Source organism: Tachypleus tridentatus, chromosome 8, assembly GCF_004210375.1.
Source record: "Tachypleus tridentatus isolate NWPU-2018 chromosome 8, ASM421037v1, whole genome shotgun sequence".
In the NCBI taxonomy this organism is placed as follows: Eukaryota; Metazoa; Arthropoda; class Merostomata; order Xiphosura; family Limulidae; genus Tachypleus; species Tachypleus tridentatus.
This window is the reverse complement of record NC_134832.1, coordinates 44,785,174-44,809,715: the sequence shown is the minus strand read 5'-3', so window position 1 is coordinate 44,809,715 and position 24,542 is coordinate 44,785,174. Positions and strand designations below refer to the sequence as shown.

Below are 24,542 nucleotides of genomic sequence, written 5' to 3'. Positions count from 1 at the left end.
GGTCGGGCGCCCTAACCACCAGTCCATACCGGGTTTCTTAATGAACATCTTCAATGCAATAATTTTTCGATTCAAGAAAAACATATTCAAAGTGAAAAAGAACAAAAACTGAGATTAGACGTCGTTTGACCCCAGTTGGGAGAGTCACTGTGAAGAAAATGGACAAAAACTATCAAAGTACATTATTTTGAAACTATCAGATTAATTTGGAAAAACAGTTTTCCATAGTGTGAAAAGTCAAGATTAATATATCCTGGTCAGTTTTTAACAAATCCTGTTTTTTTTTTTAGATTAATTGAAAGATATTTTCTGATAAAACATACATTCCTGATAAGACTCGCCACAATACTTTGATAGACTTCTTTCATCAGTGTCATCAGACCAATTCCTTCTTTCCATTTCTGATATAAATATTAAAATTACAATGGCTATTATAAACTTTCAAATAGAAAATTATCTTTAAAAAATATTTTCGTATTTTGTGGCCCAATTTTTATGACGTTTTAACTGTTTTCACAAATAAATAGCACTGCAGTTAAACACACTCGTTTTGGTTAAAACTGCTTTCGGCCCTGCTGTAGGACAGCAGTGAGTTTAAGGACTTACAACGTTAAAATCCAGAGTTAGATACCTCATGATGGACACAGCAGATATCTCAATGCTCTAAAACCAACATCATTAAACACATACACACAATTCTAGCAGTTGTTTTGGAATAAGATTAATATTTCTGAGGCAATATTAACCCCCAGGGGTGTTCGAAGACTAAACAGTCCTCCTTCAACCCTGCACTTTGAATAAGTTAAGAATTTTGACTACGTGATTATTGATAATTTTAGGTTAAAAAGATTGGTAAGTTTAACACGGATCTGGTCATTGCGAGTCTGGCAGACGTGGCATGTATAGCTATTGTCCTTTTATAAGCAGCGTCCTTTTTTTATTATTCCTTGAACAACTGCGAAAAAACTGTTATAATCGCATTGGTGTAGTTGGTATTTTTTGTCACTTATATACCTGCGACATTGTGTAATGTCTGCTATCTATATTAGAAATCTGTTTTCATATGTACGTCGTGGTGTTTTGCTTATTTCTGTTATTAAAGTGAATCACGTTATTCAGGAAATGAGATTTATGTGGTATAATTTAATTAAAGTTACACACATACGCTTGAGTTTTTACTTAATTTGTACGTTTATTTCAAGTACAAAATATTTATATAAAAGTATCATATATGCAAATGTAAAGTTTGTTTTGAATTTTCGCGCAAAGCTACACGAGGGCTATCTTCGCTAGCCGTCCCTAATTTAGCAGTGTAAGACTAGAAGGAAAGCAGCTAGTCATCACAACCCACCGCCAACTCTTGAGCAACTCTTTTACCAACGAATATTTGGATTGACCGTCACATAATAGTGCCCCCATGGCTGAAAGAGCGAATATGTTTGGTGTGACGTGGATTCGAACCCGCAACCCTCGGATTACGAGTGGAGTGCTTTAACCACCTGGCCATGCCGGGCCAAGCAAATTTAAAAATACACAATACGAATATAGCTATCGTATAATTCGTGTAAGACACACAATTCGAATATAACTTATATAAACACCTATAACATATCCAACTGAGATATACATATATAATAAATGTAAATACACGAGTCGGATATAACTGTCATATAAATGAATATAGTTTATGCAGCCGAGATATATCGAACCGAAAATAATTGTATTATATGTTTCTTATAAACACTATTTTGATATCCAACAAGGATATATAATATCTTAAGTTCCTGAAACTTCGTTGCCTCATAGTCTTGTTGTAGAACAATGAAGGTGACATATACTTTGCAGCTCGGCGGGAACTAATTAGAAAAATCTGATGGTTTTCTATTCTTTTACTTACAAAAGATTTGAGCTTCAAAAATGTTGAGACGAACTCCTCCAAATGTTAAACAACCGGAGATGAAGGATTCGTTAAATACAATGTCAATAATTCAAGGCTGACATTTGAAGTGTAATTCAGTTTTTAAAAATCTCTTTATGTAAATAATAATTAAATGTCTGAATAAGTAAACAGTTGGTAGGTAGAAGATATGGGTTACTATATATATATATATATATACACACACACACACTAAGACCTTTTTCCATATTTGAAATTATTCGAATATTCTCCCATTTTAACCCATGGGGACGTTATAATGTCACAATCAGTCCCACTATTTGTTAGTAAAAGAGTAGCCTAAGAGTTGGCGGAGGGTGATGATGGCTTGTTGTCTGCCCTCTAGTCTTTCACTGCTAAATTATAGACGGTTAACTCAGACAACCCTAGTGCAGCTTTACACGAAATTCAAAACAAACTAAACCTCTTTTATACATTATGCATGAAAAACACAGCAGCGAGTTTTTATCCTTCATACAGTCGCCATTTTATTCTTATATAGACTTTTGGCTGCTAATGGTCAAACCCAGCTAATGCATTCTGGCATTGAACGAAGAAGTTTCCAAAGCAACTGAACATAGACTTAAACCATTATTCATAACAAGTATTTGCTATCTGTAATGAATTAATCGAAACGAATGTGATGACAAACGTGCGGTCCTACGTAATTCTCATTACATTACCCAATAACTGGGTTTTAATACCCAAGGTAGGCATAGCACAGACAACCCAGTGTAGCTTTACACTGAAGAGCAAACTAATTTCCTGACGCTCTTTGAAAATTCCGATCTCATTTAAAATATCACTCGTTTTTGTTTTCGGAAATTTCTTAATGTGAAATAAGAATCTACTAAACAGACATACAAGGTTATCATGTTTATCATACAGTAATAAGCGTTACACAGAACGACAAAACTAAGCCTTAACTGCTGAGACTCTAGCGTGTCGTTAGGTTTGTGTTCCCGAGTATAATGATCCCAGCAGATTCATGAACGTCATGTTTAGATATTTAGACAGTGATCCTTGCAAGTCTTCTGTTGTTACTACAGAAACCAAGATATCTTTTATCAGGACTACTTTGCAAAAGTGTTGGTGGCCAAAATCACTAGAAAACGCTCACAAGAAAGATTAGAAAGATTGTTTGTTTTGAATATCGCGCAAAGGTACAATAGAGCTAACACCAACTCTTGGGCTACTCTTTTACCAATGAATAGTGGGATTGACCGTTACATTATAACGTCCCCATGGCTGTAATGGCGCGCATGTTGGTGTGACGAGAACTCGCGACCTTCAGATTACGAGTCGAGCACTCTAACCACCTAACCCTGCTAGGCCTTTTTCGAAAATGGGGAAAAATAGAGTGCTTTATTCTAGCTTTATTGTGCATGTTTGAAGTTTTCAAATAAACAGTTCAGTTAAGCAATCCTAACTGAAAAAACAAACGAACTAATTTTAAATCCAATGTACAATTTTAATATATATATATACACACACTAGAAAGATATTTATTTTGCTGGATCATTCGTATTTCTCGTATTCATATTGCAAATGCTGCGAGTGTCATATGTGATATTTCTACATTAATATATTTCGAACAAGAGTTACCCGTTAATAAAAGCTCTGCATATTTCACTCTTTTTTTTCAGATATTTCCCTCAGGTAAGAATTCGCGGACATACAATTAATAACTGAAGTAAGAATGAAGCTGTATGTAGACACCTCCAGAAACAGGCAGTGGAAGTAAACATGGCTTACAATAGTACTTTCTCGTGCCCATCACATTCAAATTCTTATCTAAGGTGTTAAACTGTCTGTTTATTTGACGGTTGTGGAAGGACAGAGTTGTAGTGGATTGGTTTGGTTTGATTTGAATATCGCGAAAAGCTACACGAGGGCTATCTGCGCTAGCCATCCCTAATTTAGCAGTGTAAGACTAGAGGGAAGGCAACTTGCCATCACCACCCACCACCAACTCTTGACTACTCTTTTATTAACGAATAGTAGGATTGACGTCACATAAAAAAGCCCCTACGGCTGAAAGGACGAGCATGTTATGTTTGGTGCGACGGGGATTCGAATCCGCGATTCTCGGATTATGAAATTGTAGTGGAACACCACCATCTCACTCGTGACACACCACAATGTATCGCAGCGCACCCTTTGTGAAACACTGCATTACACTGATAGGTGAAAAATAGCTTGGTGGAACATCTGTTTAACGATCCTTAATTTACCCATAAACTACCTTCAATATATTTTGAAAAAGGAAAACATCTGTGTTCTATCTATTTATACTTATATTGATCTGTGTTATATCTATTTATACATATATTGATATGTGTTCTATCTATTTATACATATATTGATCTGTGTTCTATCTAAATATTTTTGTTTGTTTTTTTATCAATGTAAAATTCTGCTGCAACCTGTCACAATGTTTTCGTGTTAAAACGGTTTTGACTAGTATATTGAAGTGGCTGTGATAAATACTGTGTTATAATGTCAAATACTATGTTGAAACTACTACCGTGGCTCTCACATCCCAGCTAGCCTGAAACCCTGGTATTGGGCAAAAGGCCTATTCAGCATAGGATATAGTAAATACATTGTGGTTGATATATTAGTGTGTATATTCTTATAATAAACTTCTATTGTATAATTAAACAAAAATAGTGTAAGCTGAAAAATATATTGTAAACTGGAAAAAAAACTTACTATAAACTGAAAAAACTGGATTACGAAACATACATTGTAAAGAGAGAGAAAAACACATCCCATAAACTGAAAATAAAACCCTCTAAACAGAGAAAATCGGTGTAAATTGGAAAAACGCATAATATATTCTACAAAAAATACACTGTAAACTGGAAAAACATACTATGAACTCACAAAATGTAGTGTAAACTGGATTAAAAAATATACTATAAAATAGGTGAAAACACATTCCGTAAACTGAAAAAACTTGCTATAAACTGGATCAAGAAACATAAATTGAAAAAAACATGCTATAAACTGGATCAAGAAACATAAATTGAAAAAACATACTATAAACTAGATCAAGAAACATAAACTGAAAAAATAAAACGGAAAAAAGTGTAAACTGAAGAAACACATGTCATAAACTAAAAAACTGGAAACTGGAAAAACACATAAACTAAAAAAATTATAAAGTGTAAACACACATACTGTAAACTTGATTAAGAAACAAACAATAGAAAGTGGAAAAATACATCCCGTAAACAGAAAAATATACTGTAAACTGAGAGAACATACCATAAACCGACAAAAATTTACGTAATCTTAATTAGATTAAAAGTAAAAAATGTCAAGCATGTTCGACTCCAACCAATGAGAGCACGTTTCCATGTTTTGTTGGCCCGGCATGGCCAAGCGCGTTAAGGCGTGCGACTCGTAATCTGAGGGTCGCGGGTTCGCATCCCCGTCGCGCCAAACATGCTCGCCCTTCCAGCCGACGGGGCGTTACAATATGACGGTCAATCCCACTATTCGATGGTAAAAGAGTAGTCCAAGAGTTGGCGGTGGGTGGTGATGACTAGTTGCCTTCCCTCTAGTCTTACACTGCAAAATTAGGGACGGCTAGCACAGATAGCCCTTGAGTAGCTTTGTGCGAAATTCCAAAACAAACAAACAAGCCATGTTTTGTTATTAATTCTCATCCATTTCGTCACTTAAATAAATTTCTCTACTTACTGTTTGAGGATGATCGTGGGCTGTAAGTATACAACAATAATGATTTATGAAATTGTGTTAACAATGAATATGTGAATCGTTTTGTAGAGGGAAAAATACATATTTCAAACTCGTAAACTGCTTCAAACAAATAATCGCCCCCGCTGGTACAGCGGTAAGTCCATAGATTTACAATGCTAAAATCAGCGGTTCGATTCCCCTCGGTAAACTCAGCAGATAGCCTGATGTAGCTTTGCTATAAGAAAACATACACAAAGAAATAACATCGTAGGGTCACAGATAAATTGTCAAACATGTGTACAATTAGGCTTATTTATATAATCATATTATCTTACTAACATGAATTTGTAAAGAGTGTATAACACATCTTACTTTCGAATGTATTAGCAGTTAAATTGTCTACGTGGAATACAGTGTGATATGAAAGTTAATATTTTGAGGTATTTTCAGTTGAACAGCACATGGGCTAAAAGGCTTGACTAGATACTCTTGTGCTCATAGCTTTTCCTAGTTTAGAACTGTTCATCAGATGGAGGGTAATCAGTCAGCAGCACCTGCCGCCTACGCATCTACTTTTCACAATACCACCCAAGCTCGTTGATCGTTCGTCAGTCTGTAAGTTAAGTTTATCTATAGTTCAGAAACTCTCGTGCGTGTGGAAATTACAAAGAAACCGTACTGCTTTAGAGTAACCAGTTTTTAAACTACTATATGTAGAGTGTGTGTTTGTTTCCTATAGCACAGCCAAATCGGGCTGTCCGCTGTGTCCATCGAAGGGAATCGATCCACTGATTTTATCTGTATAAATTAGGAGACTTACCGCTGATATAGAAAACAGCAGAGTCATCATAGAATAGAGCCACAACAGTTATTAATCTTTTTTAATACATGAAATAACAGAAAACACCGATGCTTAAATGGGGGTAACGGTTAAATATGTAAAGTAACAAAATTTGCTCATTCAATAATATTAATGGCCCAGCATGGCCAGGTGGGTTAAGGCGTTCGATTCGTAATCTGAGAGTCGCAGGTTCAAATCCTCGTCACACCAAACATCTCGTCCTTTTAGCCGGGGGCGTTATAATGTGACGGTTAATCCCACTATTGGTTGGTAAAAGAGTGGCCCAAGAGTTGGCGATGGTTGATGATGATTAGCTGCCTTCCCTCTAGTCTCACACTGCTAAATTAGGGACGGCTAGCGCAGATAGCCCTCGAGTAGCTTTGCGCGAAATTCCAAAACAAACAAACAATATTATTAACAAGCTGTTTGAAGAATATCATCTGAGATACGTAATTGGAAGTTCCAATAAAAAACCCAGATATACAGCCTGTCAATAAAAAATAGACAACCCTGTGAATAGAGATCTATCTTCTCAGTAGCAAATAACGTCGACGTATAAATACAGGTTTAGTTACTTAACGATTACAAAGAGCTAATAGAAACAAAAGGATCTTGAAATTTAATTGGAGGTCCGTATGTCATTGTTATGGTGGTTGGTATGATACGTATCTAGATACAGAAGTTTTATCAACGGTTTGTTACAATGTTTAACAATTTTGTCCGTAACTTATTGTATATATTATTAACATCATCTTTTTTAAGTGGTTTTCAAAGTCTCGGGCTTGATGAATTAAAAATCGGCTGACAAAAGAAATAAAATTAAAAGGAAAAAACGTAATATATATTTATATATATTGTTAGTGTTAATTTGTTATGCTGCTTTGTGTGTAATATTTTTGATAAAAGAAATAAAGTCAACAAATAGTACTCAGTACTTATCTTTCTCTTTTAAATCATTAATTTTTAACAAAAATACTCTATTAGAAATTCTGAATTTTTCACCTTTCTATGCGAAAAACTTATAATCTTTGCTGAAACCGTGCGACATTTCGTGAAAAGACACAAATCGTATTGTATTGGACGAAGTATCGTATCTCTTTATCGCCCCGCCTTCAGAATTAATCGTGTTTTCGCGATGCTGCTTTAGCTAGACCGGTGGAGGATAATAAAAGGCAGTAAAGAAATGTGAGATTATTTCCAATATAACTGTTTGCAGTTAACAGTGCACTTCACTTACGACGGAAAATAATTTTCTACGTGGCTTGAGCTCTCAAAACTAACATGATGGATTGTATTTTTCCTTTGAGCTATGAAAAGTTTTGTTGTCGTTGTTGTTTTTTATTTCGCGCAAAACGTTACGAAGGCTAATGGGCTAGCCGCCCTTAATTTAGCTGAATAAGACTAGAAGGCAACTAGTCATCACCACCCATTGCCAACTCTTGGGCTACTTTTTTACCAGCGAACAGTGGGATTGACCTTCACATATAAACGCCCCTACGGCTGAAAGGGCGAGCATGCTTGATGTGACGGGGATTCGAAACCGCAACCCTCAGATGACGAGTGGAACGCCCTAACCACCTGACCATGCCGGACCCACTGTGAGAAGTATATAAAACAGCCCACATACACTGTTGCTGGAGAGGTGGAAGTGTACCCAACCATAATCAAAGGTTATCAGAAAATCACGTGCTATTATGACAGAATGGTGATTAATCCAAAATTTTTAGTAGGGATCACTAGTTGATAGGGGGGATACATGTTTTGTCGGGTAATAGTTTAAACCATAACGAACTGGCCAATTCTATAAACTTGCTTAGAAAAAACAGATGGGGTGAACCACCTATTTCCTCCGTCTCTCCGTTTCAATCCTTTCAAAGTAGCTAGATGGAAGCCTGAAGTGAGCATTATAGGCATTGTCACACACTTCTGCCCTTTAGGTTAATATTCTTTTACGACAAGCCTATATTCCCACTGCTGTTGGACGGGAGATGCACGTGGGTTTGACGTCTGTTCTGTGGTGAAGCTCTAAAAGCTTATAACATTATACGAAAGTATTTTACCAAGCTGCAGTTACGTGAAGAGGAAGCCAGTGTTGCCTGATACGTCTGTTTCTTAGCAAGTCTTTTGCTTGTCTACACGGAAGATCTGCTTACCAGATTAGGCAATGTTTTCGTCGGTGCCGGATAACTAAGAATTGTCCCCCACCCCACAAACTCTTACGGTATATACTTCATCAACTATCACATTCGCGATAACGCTCTCCTCTGTGAAAATCAATATATGAAACCAGTGTTGGACCCGAGCATTCTCGAGACATCAAATAAGTAAACTTAATTACGATGTTGAAAAAGATAAAACTATAAAAGTTGTTTTATTTTTTTTTATACTTATAAACTGTTGAAATATAAGGTTGATTGATTTGTGTACATGTTTGTGTGTGTGTAAGATAAAGATTTCTCTGCAAAAATGTGAAGAAAACCCTGAAATCTTTTTTTTTGCATGTTTTTTTTATACATGGAATCGAGGCCTAATAGATAATCCTGCTGTTTTGTGTGTGTGTGTGTGTGTGTGTATGTTTTGTGGAAGAAGGCGGAGTAAATTATTTAAATTGTTTTACAGAACCATAACATTACTAACCGTGAACTCTGTTAAGAATGTGGAGTTCATCCCTGATCGTTTCCTGCTAAAGTATCCCCCTTCCCCAAAATAGCATAAAAAACAACAAACAAACAAAACTTTTAGGAACATCCTCATCCAGTGGTTAAATCCGGGCGGTATAACTTATTGCTGAGAAGACAAAATGGTGGTATAACATACCGACGACAAGAGAAATTATGAATAAATGAATAATGTTGTACTACTCCAGTAAACCCTGTTAGGACCTTTTTAGATTCGTACAAAAATGCACTTTTACTTGTTAGATAAGTAATCCTGTACTACTCCAGTTAACCCTGTTAGGACATTTTTAGATTCGTACAAAAATACGTTTTTACTTGTGTGTGTGTATGATTCAGGTCGAGGAACTAATATTATTCTCCAGAAATGTTAATCTATTTCCCACCTACTCTATTGTCGTAATCCAAGGGTCGCAGGTTCGAATCCCGTCACACCAAACATACTTCAGCCATTGGGGAGTTATAATGTCATGGTCAATCCCCCTATTCGTTGGTAATAGAGTAGCCAAAGAGTTGGCGGTGGGTGGTGATGACTAGCTGTCTTCCCTGTGGTCTTGCACTGATAAATTATGTACGGCTAGATAGCCCTCGTGTAGCTTTGCGCGATATTCAAAACAAACCAAACCCACCCTAATGAGTGTGTATATGTCAGCACCTTTCTCACACCACTTTGAACACCACCTTCATCCAAATTCTTCAGTAGAAGCGAACTGCAATTCCACAGATCTTGTAAATATGACGCATAAACGTATTTTATCTTTTAAAAAAAAACTACTGATCCACGAAATACTAATTATAAACTTGTTATTATTTTCATTTTATGTTTGTGTAATAAAATGACATTCCGTTTATAGTCGGGTTTACTTACAAACAAACTATTTATATGGAAAGAAAGGGTTAAAGAATGAATAAATATTTAGTACAGGAAGATTTTATCAAATAAGTTTTGTTTGTGCAACAAATACAGTATTTTAATGTTATCCTTATATTATAACCTGTTTATTTTAGAGCACGCCACGTTGGTATATCTGCACTATCCATCTCGTGGAATCGTATTCCCGATCTTAGCCATTGTAAGTCCGTAAACTTAGCACTGCCCCACCGCAGGAAGAACCTTTTAACCCCAGCTTAACCGCTCCAAACTTTCACTGAAATGTGTACGTGTATAGAAGTCCATACTCACTTGGTACTCAATCAGAAGTTGAACTAGAAACCACCTACTTTCAGTTATATTCTGATTACTGCAAGTAGAGTTAATAACACAATACAATACGGCGGTACAAACCTTTTGTACCAGTTGATCAATCGACTGATATTGGGAAACGAAAAGAAAAAAACTTTTCTTGTCACGTCTATTCTCACTTTATTAGAACCTGACTATTGGATTTTTAGGACGACCTAAATTACTGTCGGCTTCATTGTGTTTTATTTGTTTTTGTCAAAGAAGACGGTGACTAATTTTTTCGCGCGAACTAAATGATTTGTGGATTTTTTTCGGCCCTCCCCTTCCTGAAGGTGTAATTAGAATCTAGTAATAATCTTTCAGTCCGAGTTTCTTGATTTTTTTTGTAAATTATTTTTATGAAACTTGTTTACTTATATTGTAAAATTAAAAGACTACAGTGTGCAGATTGGGAACTAAAAGTGTCAAGATTTAGTGTTAAATTCCTACACTAGTTTAAAATTTATACAACAATTAAAGTGTATATTTCACACTTAGGTTTGTTTGTTTGTTTGTTGGAATTTTGCACAAAGCTACTCGAGGGCTATCTGTGCTAGCCGTCCCTAATTTTGCAGTGTAAGACTAGAGGGAAGGCAGCTAGTCATCACCACCCACCGCCAACTCTTGGGCTACTCTTATACCAACGAATAGTGGGATTCACCGTCACATTATCCACACTTAGGAGAATGCACTCATTTTGTATAGTAAGGAATACTGGCATATTAAATGAGTTTTGTGGTATTTCATCTGTGTACAATTAGTACGTGTGACAAAATTTATGTTCGTTTAAATAATATGCCCTTAATCTGAACGAACGGATGTGTTATAGAGAAATTTTTTAGATTCTTTTATATCACCTTTCGGATTGCGATCCGTCACCGTGAATACACTGGAGATTACTTTTTTGTTTTGTTTTTAACCCTTCTTTGTTTGTTTGTTTTTAGCGCAAAGCTTCTAAATGGACTATCTCCGCTCTGTCCACCGAGAGGAATCGAACTTCTGATTTAAGCGTTGTAAGTCCCTAAACTTACCGCTGATCCATTATGGGACTGGCTAATAAATATGCTATGGTACAGTGTAATATATATCTAGTTTCATGATCATTAGTAATTCAGAAAGTGCAGTCATTATATTTATTTTATTTAGGGGCGTATATCTCATCATACGTATCTTGTTGTCCCCATTGGCGTAGCGGTATGTCTGCGTACTTACAACACTAGAAACCAGTTTTCGATATCCGTGTATCTTAACACTGATGCCGCAATACGACACCTACCTACTAGATACAGAAGTTTTACCAACGGTTTGTTTTAAAGTTTGAAACTCTTGTCTGTAATTTATTATCTATATTACTGACATCGTCTTATTTAGGTACTTCACACTTTACAGTGATTTATCAGATTATTAGGTTTGATCAACTAAATGGCAGCTGGCAAGAGAAGTAAAACTTTAAAAATAAAGTGTTAATTTGTTATGTTACATTGTATGTAGTGTTATGTTACATTGTATGTAATGTTTTGTTACATTGTATGTAATGTTTTGATACATTGTATGTAAATAATGTTATGTTACATTGTATGTAATGTTTTGTTACATTGTATGTAATGTTTTGATACATTGTATGTAAGTAATGTTATGTTACATTGTATGTAATGTTTTGTTACATTGTATGTAATGTTTTTAATAAACGATATGAAGACAACATAGTCACCTTCCTTTATTCAATTATTATTTTTTAATAAAAATAGTTTGTTAGAAATTCTGATTTTTTCTGTACAAAAGACTTGTGATTATTCACTGAAAACTTGCTAAATTTGTGAAGATACATAAATCGTATCGGACGAAGTATCGATACAATCGTATCTCTGTATCGCCACGCCTTTAATTTTGCTACATTTTAAAAAATGTAGCCGATAGATCAAAGCTCGTAGAATGTGTTAGCTTTAAACGCGCTAATCACGCAAGCTTGCTGATTTTTTAAAAGAATTCAGGTCAATGTTCAATAACTTACGTAGGGGGTAAACATCTGGAATCCAATACCTCATCACATAAGGACACTTTAAAAAAAGGTTTTGGAAACTCCTTAACTCTCTCTTAAATTTGTAACGATTTAGTAGAAATTCGCCTTCTATTAGCTTTAATATCACACAGTTAGAAGTTGGGATTTACACTAATTCTTATAACTAATTAACTTATTAATTTCAGCCTTTACTACTAAATGGGGGGCTGGAATGCCAACATCAGGAGACGAGGTTCTCTTCCCCCTCCCCTTCATCAGTGCTGTTTGAATAATAAATTAATTGAATAATTTGCTGGTGGGAAAAAAAGACTTGCTTTATAGGAAATAAGCACACTATTATTTATGTTTGCATGTGCATAAATTTTATGACGTAATTTTTGTATTCATAGCTTTCTAACAAAATAATTATTCAGTGATGTCGAGAAAACCCACTTGTAGAGAAGTTTTTACATATATAAAATAATTATTGCTTTTATAATATTTTTATAATATAATTTCTATACACGTAGAAAATCTTAACATGAAATAATTAGTCTCTGCATCCCTTTGCTGCCAGAAAAATGTACCAGTAGTCATTTACTACGGTAGTAAAAAAGAATCTTTATCCTCTCGGACCTTCTTTTGTTTTTCTTTCATTTTATATTTATTTAGAGAACACTCACTTTCCCACAACTATTGAAGTGAAAAGTGATATGGATGATGGACGTTATGAGTTGGAGTACCCAAGTTTTGATTTTCTTTGTTGTTGTGTTTTTTCAATTCCCCTCCAAAGCTACACAAAGGCTAACTGTGCTCTGCCCACCAGGGGTGAAGAAAACCATATTTTAGTGTTATAGGCCTATTGACTTTCCAGTTGGCCACTCTTGAGGAGGAATGTGTGTTTGTGCTTTTCTTATAGCAAAGCTACATTGGACTATCTGCTGAGTCCACCGAGGAGATTCGAACCCCTGATTTTAGCGTTGTAATTCCATAGACTTACCGCTGTACCAGCGGGGTACCTGGGGGAGGATGGTGGAGAAGGTGATAGAGTTAATTATTACTAAAATGCTATAAAAGTTTACGATAACAAAATATTACCCAAAAGTGAATGTTGAATGATTACTGCATATACAAGATTTGGTGCAAACAAACGATGTTTTCACTTACTTTTGAAAGGTACTCTGTGTATCGGTGATGAACAATTTGTTTCTGAATTTTGCGCGAAACTACAAGAGGGCTATCTGCGTTAGCCGTCCCTAATTTAGCAGTGCAAGATCACAGGGAAGACAGCTAGTCATCACCACCTATCGCCAACTCTTGGGCTATTTTTTTACCAAAATAGTAGGATTGATTGTCACATAATAATACCCCTACGGCCTGTGTTTGGTGTAACTGGGATTCGAACTCACGACCCTCAAATTACGAATCGAGCGCCCTAACCACCTGCCCATGCCAGGACCTCTTTCTTTAATATGTGAGATTAGTGAACGGAGGTTAAGACAAGTTAAACTGTGTGTCCCACACCGTAAATTTTGGTCCTACTTTTACAGTCATTTTTAAAATCCAGAGCACACCTTATATCTTAGGTTGTAGTCTATGCCCTGGTGATCTTTTTTAATATATGCAGCATTTTAGTTGTAGTTTGTTTGTTTGTTTTGGAATTTCGCACAAAGCTACTCGAGGGCTATCTGTGCTAGCCGTCCCTAATTTAGCAGTGTAAGACTAGAGGGAAGGCAGCTAGTCATCACCACCCACCGCCAACTCTTGGGCTACTCTTTTACCAACGAATAGTGGGATTGACCGTCACATTATACGCCCCCACGGCTGGGAGGGCGAGCATGTTTAGCGCGACGCGGGCGCGAACCCGCGACCCTCGGATTACGAGTCGCACGCCTTACGCGCTTGGCCATGCCAGGCCTTAGTTGTAGTTGGTTTGATAATATGTACGTGTGTTTGTTTTCTTTCTTCCAGCGATATTATTTTACAGGCATTTTCTGTCTCTTTTTTTTTTATATTCTTTGTCTTCTTTTCTTACACTAGATTGATTGTAGTTACAATATGTTGTACATAAATAATTTTATTATCTAGTACGTAAATAAAACTAAATTCAATTTGGAACAAAATAGTAATAAATAGTTTTAGCGCTTGTATGATCTTTTTTTCATCTTGCGATTTGTTGTTTGTCATTTAGTGGTAAATATTGTACAATAAATGTTAATTCGATAAACAATGTCTGGTAGTTCAAGGACCCAGATAGCGTTAGGGCTAATAATGTCGGGTAGAGAATTGTGGGAAAGATGTGAGAGAATCTAACACTTATACCAAGGTTTTTAACCACAAAGCTATAATGTGGACTATGTATTCTATGCCAACCACGTGTTTCAAAACCCAATTTTTGGCGGAATAAGTGTTCTCAGACTTATCGCTGATCCATCTTCAGGCAGTATATGCAATACGTTAAAATATTAATTAGTCGAATAAATACATCGTTATTCGCTTAAAAAGCACTATGGGATATACTATTGCAGGTTTAATTAATGGTATATAACAATTGCTTATTTTAGAGCTTAAACAGAGAAACTAATATTCTCTCTCTGTGTGTTTTATTTTTCTGTCTATATCGGATCTTCAGCTCGTTAAAAAAAGGTAAAATTTCGTAAAAAAAGTAACCTTGCTGTGGTGATCAAGTTAAGTCGGTAAACTTAAATAACTAAAATTTTGAAGGTTTTTGTGAAAACAAAACAAAATAGTGTTTGCCAACGGATAGCTCTTCAGCTAAAAACTGGCAAGATTGGTCTTTATAAGTTATTTAACTTCTGTTTTACCATTTGAAACTACAGAATTTGAAATAAAACTTATGTATTTTATACAAACATATCTGCTGATAAGAAATATGACTTAAACTTTCGGTAAGATACGTAGCTGAAAAATGACTGTTTTCTATCGTGAAGTTAGTATAACTTTAGCCTAAAATCTTTTTAATCCTAAAATTACTAACAGGTCAATATAGGTCACATCAGCTTTTTAAATATATTTTTTAGACTATTGATGTAACGAGTTACTTGTGGGTTGCGGGTGGCCTTTAATACCATCGATAATACAACTAATCTAACTACTGCTGGGGCTCTGTATGTATTTTACATAGAAAATGAGTGATTTCAACAAATTGGTTTGGCTAGATTTTTACAGTTTATGTCGCACCAAACAAAAATATAAGATTAATTAATAGCATACAATATATAGAGCCTTACCGGTAGTGAATGGTACGGAAATAAGTGTTTTCTGGGGGTTGAAAGTACTGAAATAAACTGATTAATTTTTTGTATATTCTTTCAGTATGATAAAATCAAATTGCTTTGATTTTGATATGAAACTCATGTATTTCTTGTTTCTTTTATAGCATAAGTTTTGACGTTGTCATTATTACGTTAGTGACATTGTTATATCAACTCGTCTATCAAATTCACTAATAGTTTCTGAAGCCATGCTTGAAAAAGCAAAACAAAAGACGTTATATGATACTTGTACCGCACTAGTATTATAGTAATGAGAATGTTAAAACCATTAATAGGTCACCATCTTTATTTGTTCTTTAAATAATTGTATGTTTATTGCAGAATGTGATCGAATGTTTATCAGTAATCCAGATGGAAGGAAAAATGGCTCTTTCTCGTCGTTGGAGATGCTAAATCCATATAACCATTCCAGGCAATGCATCTATACTTTCATTGCAGCTGAAAACGAGAGAGTTAAAGTCACTTTCACCGTTTTCAGGCTCAAGGGAGCGCCACCAGAGTGAGCAATACCAATAAATATCACTTATACGTTTAAATGAGAAGTTTTTTAAGAATTGTTAGTTCTCATATTTATTTATTTACTTTCTATAAGAACGTTGTTTTTAAGTATATTACTAACAAAAATTTGTTTGCCTTATTATTCATACTTTTATTTGCTATGTGTAAATAGTAAAAATAGAAAATATGAAGATGTGATATTCGTTTATTTGGTGTTGCAGTCGAAAAGAACAATGGGCGAAATCATACCGCTTACATGTTTTTATTTCCTTTTAATTTTATCAGATAAGGTTTACAAATCCACTGAAGTAATGGCCGTCTAGACCCCATCAATCTTATATGTAATGCCCGACATGGCCAGCTGGTTAAGGCACTCGACTCGTAATCCGAGGGTCGCGGGTTCGAATCCCCGTCACACCGAACATGCTCGCTCTTTCAGCCGTGGAGGCGTTATAATGTGACGGTCAATCCCACTATTCGTTGGTAAAAGAGTTGGCGGTGGGTGGTGATGACTAGCTGCCTTCCCTCTAATCTTACACTACTCAATTAGGGACGGCTAGTGCGGATAGCCCTCGTGTAGCTTTGCACGAAATTTTAAAACACGAAATAAACTTACGTGTAAAAAGTAAATTCGCATTTTTGGCCTCTGGCTCCCTCTAAAGTATCGAATCATGTATTTTGTTATTGTTTATACATTTTTCATCAGAGAAGTACCAGAACTTTTATATCATTTGTCTGACTAATCACCTCGTGTAGAAAGATATTGTTTAAGTTTATTATCCCAGTTTTATAGTCAAAATCACTTTTTAAGATTCGTGTGATCTTGCTTTTGTATCCTTTACAGTTAAAATGACTTTTTAAGAGTAATTTGATCTTGCTTTGCTGCACCCTTTTACAGTTAAAATCACTTTCTAAGTTTCGTATGATACTTCTTTTTGTACCATTTTAGTTAAATCACTTTTTAAGATTCGTGTGATCTTGTTTTTTGTACCCTTTTACAGTTAAAATTACTTTCTAAGTTTCGTACGATAATTCTTTTTGTACCATTAAATCACTTTTTAAGATTCGTGTGGTCTTACTTTGCTGTACCCTTTTACAGTTAAAATCGGACTTTGTAAGATAAATCCTATTCCAAAAACTCTTAATAAAGTTGTTCATGTGCTAGATTTACAAGATTGTATTATAATAGAAAATTTGGCCCAAAATAGTTTTCAATATGAAAAAATTATTCTTTTTTATGTCACGTAGAAATACCATATTTCAAATGTTGGCTCTATGGACCAAACAAAACTCAACAATAGTTGATGTGGTGGTTCCGTGTGCGCAGTCAGAGCATGTTTTTAAAGCTGTTCGTTGGTTGATTTGGTGTTTTAAGGCACAATGCAACTAAGCTATCTGTGCCAAACATCCAGTAAAAAGTTAAAATTAAGTATCAAAAGTGTTGGTTGTTCGAGAGATGCCACACTTTTTTTATATCCGCGTATTTAAAGATTGTGAACGTACAGTTCGGGGTTGTACCGTTTTTTTTTTTCATCCCTTTAGCAGGCCAGTGGACCATGTAGCAGCTGCTCTATATATATAGTTTAAAGCATGTTAAGTTTTATAGCGATATTCAAGTTAAAGTCTTGGATTTTACTGCGAATATACTCAAATAGTGTTTTATAATATTTAACTAAGGACATTTACTTTTAACAGTTAATTACTGTGTTGTTAATATTTCATTATAAACTCTGGAAACTGTCAGTAAACATTTTTTATACGTATGAATCTGGCATGTCTCATTCTTTGTGATCAGGCTGTTGAAGTTCATGTAGAATCTCCTGTTGTTAATGGGTGCAGCTTCTCTGTTCTGTTGGTTGTTCGAGAGATGCCACACTTTTTTTATATCCGCATATTTAAAGATTGTGAACGTACAGTATGTTTGTTTGTTTTGAATTTCGCGCAAAGCTACACAGGGACTAGCCGTCCCTAATTTAGCAATGTAAGACTAGCGGGAAGGCAGCTGGTCATCAGCTACTCTTTTACCAATGAATTGTTGGATTGACCGTCACATAATAACGCCCCCACGGCTGAAAGAGCGAGCATGTTTGGTGTGACAGGGATTCAAACCCGCGACCCTCGGATTACGAGTGGAGTGCTTTAACCACCTGGCCATGCCGGGCCAGGTTATTATTTAGACAGCAGTGAATATTAAGGTTTCCAGACAGACCTTTTTAACAAAAAATACAATGTCCAAGCAAAGAATATTTATATAAGCAATCTTATAAATCGTAAAACGTTGAGCCGTTGCTACTTGCTATTGGAAGTAATGTTCTTAAGTTTGTAACTTCTAGTTATCAAAATAAAAATGTTATTAAAAATAAAAAAAATGTTATAAAATTAATTATTATTATACAAGTTATGTATATATATATATATATATTTATTTTTATTTGGGCAAGTAATATTTTTTAAGGAGGAATTCCGTTGAACTTTCATTTCTTTCGTTATTTCGGGGAGAATAGATAATTTCACTCCTTGGGCAACTTGTTAATAGTAAGACGATCATTCATGTAAATGGTTGGTACCTGAAAGTCACTGAACATTTTCTCAGTCTGAGAAAACCCGTCGCTTAGATACGAGCACCTAGACTGATTTATGTTCTAAATAGTTGCGTGATTACTCATAAATTGTTTATTTGTTTTTTAATTTCGCGCAAAGCTACACGAGGGCTATCTGCGTTAGCCGTCCCTAATTTTGCAGTGTAAGACTAGAGGGAAGGCAGCTAGTCATCACCACCTACCGCCAGCTACTCATAATAGAACAAGTTCTCTTAATGACTGGAAAATACATATTAGCTTGAAATATGCAGTAAAAGGGAAAATTTAGATAAAATTTTAATGATTTTATTGTACATCTTATTATATATGGTGAATAAAAAAAACAGTTTATCAAGTTTCTATTATATTTCAGGTGTGCTCATGAATTCGTTGATCTGTATACAGAAATTGAAGATTCTGCTACAGAGCTTATAAAAACTCCCTTTGGAGGCCGCTACTGTGGGAAAATCTTACCACAAACGAGGATATCATTATACCAAACTCTAGTTATCAGTTTCTATACTGACAGGAACGAAATTACATCAGACGTCTTCAGGGGAACCTACGAATTTGTAGATGCCAGTAAGTAGCGTCGATTTTATTTTGCGGAGTTAATTCGCAAACTGAACAAACTCGTCTAAGGTTGTAATAGCTAGAACAGCTTTAAAGTAAAACCCAATATATGTTTCGCACAGATTGTTAAAATTATCAAAAATTTTGATTCTTTCTTTCTGGCTGTTCAGCCAGCGATTTTTATATTTGTTCTTAAATATCAACTGAAAAATAATATTTACTATTTAATTGCTAAATGCAAATATTCCGACATGATCGTTTTCAAATTTCAAAGACATACATATTTATTATAATAATCTTAGACTGTGTGAGATATTTTAACTTCTTTGACATAGGTGAACTGTCTTTATCGCTTACTTCCAAAATAGTTAATGTTTATTTGGAATTTTGGATGTGGAAACTATTTTTAAAAAAAACTCCTAATAATTTTCGTAATAGTTTCCAAACAAGTATCCACATCAGTTTTCCAATTTACGGTAATTCCAAAACAGAAAATAAATAAACGTAAAAAATGTGTTTGTAACTTAAAGATAATTCAGGTATGCTTTGGTGAATGTAGAAGGTTTCATATTAATACCTTTTTATGCTTCGGTATTTTACTACTTTATAACTTTAAAGTTCAGAAGATTTAAGTTAATGACCCTTGGTGATATACGTGTGAAAGGGTTTATAGTTCAGAAAGTTTAGGTTTATGGTCCATGACATAAAAATGAAGGATAAGTTTCACTAATAATAATGCAGTTGACAAATCTTTAATCAAAAATTAAGGCAAAAAAAACCGTGTTCAACTTTTATATCATTTGTTCAATATACATTTGATAACGAAGAACCCACGTTGAAACAAACAAGTTGGAGACAGCTTGAATATGTAATGAATAAAACTTTAAAACAAATGTACAACGTTTTACACAAGATTTTACCATTATGAAGTACAAGCAGCTGATGAAACTGAACCTTCTAAAAACGTTGTATATTTTTATTTTTACTTTGTTGAACTTATATCAAAGTTTCCTTCATTATCCACTTAAGCCTTCTCTAAGCTTGATTTATTGATTACCTTTATGAAATCCAATTGACTGGTTGAACAAGTCATAATATGTATAACTAAACGAATAGTTAAATTTGTACATAAAACTTGAATCGGTCTTTTGCGCCAAGTATGGACTCATTCCCATATTATCTTGAGATGCCATAGTTCTGTGGAGGTCTCTTGTGTCGACATAGCTTCTGTGTGCGGGATCACGAGAAAATGTCAATTTCTTTGTTCAATGTTTTAAAAACTAAGGCATTTGCAAACCTTTATAAGGTATGCTTATAGTGGGAAGTTAGATTTGTGTGTTTCTGATTTAATTCAACACAAGGTTTTCTATCTAGGCTACTACTGCTTGTAAAACTTTAGCAAAAACTGGACAGCGTTTGGGCATACAGAACTCGCACAGGCGGTACTCTTGTTTAAGCTACCAGAAAAAAAAAAAAAATGTTTAGAAATGTATAAGCGGGTCGTCGCAAAGAGGTTGGCCTTTGAATTTGCATGTTGTAGGTGAGGACAGCGTCTATATATATATATATATAATTTGATTTAATTTGACCAGCGAGTTCTTCTAGAAGTACAAAAAGTAAAAGTAAAATGATAGTCATAATGCTGACCAATGTCTGCCAGTAATTTTCTGTGTTTCAGCTCAGTACGAACTTGGTACACCATTGCCCACATCAGTGTGTAGTTTTACCATCTTCACTGACCACAGAAGGAAGGGAAAGATTCTGTCCCCTACATATCCTGGAGTTTACCCGAAAAACCTGAAATGTCAGTACAAGTTTTTAGGGGCAGAAGGTCAGCGTGTTCGTCTGGAGTTTATGGATTTTGATTTATTTTATGGAGGACGTCAGTAAGTTATTTATGACTTAATAAAAATATCAAAATTACTACAGTGTTTTTATATAAAATTCCACTATTAGCAGAAAACATCAAAATGAGGTCCTCGAAATTAAAATTGAAGTTTAAAGCCGTTGTTACACTGATGTATTTTCAAATCCCATTTGTTGATTTCAAAGACAGAAGATATCAATGTTCTAAGTGTCTTTAGGTTTTGTTTGTTTGGAATTTCACGCAAAACTACACGAAAATTATCTGCGCTAGCCGTCCCTAATTTAGCAGTGTAAGACTAGAGGGAAGGCACCACTCACCGCCAACTCTTGGGATATTCTATTACCAAAGAATAGCGGGATTGGCCGTCACATTATAAGGCCCCGATTCGAACCCACAGCCCTGAAATTACGACTCGGGAAGATGTAATGTAGTAGTCAAAGACGTATGTATTCGAAAATCATATTTCAATACTTCTATTTTATTTGCTGTAAAAAAATTGATAAAGTGAGAAATTATTGAAAGGGGAAATAAACATTTGACAGTTGTTTTTCTACTATAAATTATTTTAATTATTTCGTATGTATCATAAGTAAATTCGTACTATATTTTTACGTATATGTCGATGCTCATTTACTCTTTTATTAAATATTTTACGAAGATCGGAAATTCATAATAATCAGTAGTTTTATTAAATATTCGTTTTATGTTCCAAATACCGTCACACCAAACATGCTCGTCCTTTCAGCCGTGGGGGCGTTATATTGTTATGGTCAATCCCACTAGTCATTAGTAAAAGAGTAGCCCAGTAGTTGGCGGTGGGTGGTGATGACTAGCTGCCTTTCCTCTAGTTTTACACTGCTAAATTAGGGACGGCTAGCGCAGATAGGCATCGAGTAGCTTTGCGCGAAATTTCAAACAAACCAAACCCTAACCAAATACCGTATCTAAATTTGTGGATAGTTTTTTTTACTCTATTTAAGTTTATGCTTTCATGTATGCTCTATATACGATTAAGAGAACGTATATTAAATAATATTCGTCTTCAATACGCCCGTGTTTATTCCTCTTTAACCTCTGTTTTTACCTTTTAATCCAAAACGAGAATTTTGTGTTTTCTCTTAGCTAATTTTGTTTGATTTTCCAAATTATCGTTAACTGTAATTATTATCCGCTGCTCACATTTTTAAAATGTTTATCGTTCATTGCAACGAATTTATGGAAATTACAACGTACTTTCAAAATCATTGATTAATTAGTTTTATTATAAATATCCTTACTCTGATGTTTTAAATTTTGATTTTTTTTCCTTATTAAGATGAGACCCGATATATTAATCTTGTAACTTGATTTTTAAGTTTTGAGAAATTCTGAATATTTGAAAACTTTTTGTACAACATAACTTTTCATTGCTAATTAAAGTCAATAAAATGATTTGGAAATTGAGAAAATATTTGTATACCCTCATTAATATTATTCGTTATTTTTTGTTTTTTTTTAGATATAACTTAGTATAAGTTTTACATTAGTGTATATTTGCCTTTAAATTCTCTATGACAGTTAAAAAAATAAAAATTTCAATAATTTCAGTTGCCCTTTCGACTTGGTTCAAGTTTACGATGGTGCAACAACTCAAGACCCTTTGATCGACACGTACTGTGGACAACAGCGCAACCTGGTAGTGTATTCATCCGCAGAAAACTTACTTGTTCTGTTTATAACTTTAAAACGTACGGCCAATACACAGAACCGTGGATTTTCTGGGTGGTTTGAATTTAGTGAAAGTTTTACCAAATTAGGTGAGTGAATGTGTTAGGTTTAACACAGTTTGAGAAAAAACACACATAATTGTTTAAAAGCTATAATTTAAAACAATACAAATGTTGTTAAACTGTTACATTGAATAATTTGTACCAACTTCTTTCCTCAACAGTTTAACGAACAGTTAAAGTAGCACATTTAAAATTTAGAATAAACACAATCATTATGTTTGTAGGCTTGATAGATATAATTTTAAGTCCTTTTAACTGTTAACAAATATCTTTCTCATGACCTATGTTTACAATAAACTATTACCAGTAGTTAATGTTTGTGCGGTTTTAACGTAATGGTATTTCATTCTTGTAAAATGTTTAATAAAACAAGATACAATTGAGATAATTTATTATCAGATAAGACGTCAACAGATCACGTTTTTTATTTACAGATTTTAACGATCAATAAATTACTGTTTGTATAGTATTTAAGAATGAACGCATTAATCTTGTAAAATATTTAACAGTGAAAAAATTCTTGTGTGAAATTTAACCATGGACATATTTAAAAATTGTGTGCAAATTTTACTTTTAACATTATATTTTTCTTTGTATTTATTTTTATGTTATTAGAACTTTTGTAAGTGGTTATAATTATGCTTTTGTCGATTTCAAAACGCAAGAGTGCCTCATGACCACCAAGTGATTAAAACAGTTGTTTGTTCCAAATAAGCCTTTCCTTTCTTGTTGAAGAAATTATTACTCCAACTCTTGTATGAAGAGGCTAGCTCTTATTTAACAAACACCGCAGCTTTATCAACTTTCTTGGTCATTCTTAAAGCATTAAAGGCCTGGCATGACCAGATGGTTAAAGGCACTCAACTCGTAATCCGAGGGTCGTGAGTTCGATCCCCGTCACACCAAACATGCTCGTCCTTTCAGCCGTGGGGGCGTTATAATGTGACGATCAACCCCGCTATTCGTTGGTAAAAGAGAAGCCCAAGAGTTGGCGGTGGGTGGTGATGTTTAGCTGCCTTCCCTCTAGTCTTACACTACTCAATTAAAAAAGATAGCGCAGATAGCCCTCGTGTAGCTTTGCGCGAAATTAAAAACAAACTTAAAGCATTAATAACTAATGAATTCACGTGTATTGAACGGTCGTGTTTAATTTTTCCTGATGGGGGTGGTGTGGCGGAATGGAAGGTGGAAATATGATATAAGAATTAAAATGTGACTTCTTCAAGTTAAATTATAATGTCTTGTCCAGCAGTTATTAAATAGAAGAAACGTTTGATGCCAAATACGTGCACTTAGACCAACGGTATCCAACACAATCGTACCCTCGCCACATGTGGCAAAATGGTGCTTCACTTCTACCACCTATTTTTTTTAAATATAATTCATTCTGTCAATAAATAATTGAAAACATTATTATGTATTTTTCTACCCTTCTACATCTGCAAAAATACAGTTAATCTTCTCGTCATGTGGCGAAAATGTTTTCACATTTTCCTCAGTTTGGGCAACTATGAAAAAACGGTTGGACGTTGTATTGATCACTGCGTATTAACTTCACCCATATACAGGCAAACCG

The 24,542-nt window shown here is 34.7% G+C and overlaps 1 protein-coding gene across 10 annotated transcripts in view; it reads left to right on the top strand.

Moving 5' to 3' along the window:
* Positions 1-24,542, top strand: part of LOC143222324 (suppressor of lurcher protein 1-like) — a 293,085-nt gene that overhangs the window by 240,784 nt on the left and 27,759 nt on the right. For all 10 annotated transcript variants that reach the window (XM_076448702.1, XM_076448703.1, XM_076448710.1 and 7 more), the window contains 4 exons: positions 16,002-16,179; positions 19,131-19,339; positions 21,009-21,216; positions 22,785-22,993. In XM_076448702.1, coding sequence (XP_076304817.1) covers positions 16,002-16,179; positions 19,131-19,339; positions 21,009-21,216; positions 22,785-22,993 — 804 coding nt within the window. The remainder of the gene's footprint in view (positions 1-16,001; positions 16,180-19,130; positions 19,340-21,008; positions 21,217-22,784; positions 22,994-24,542) is intronic.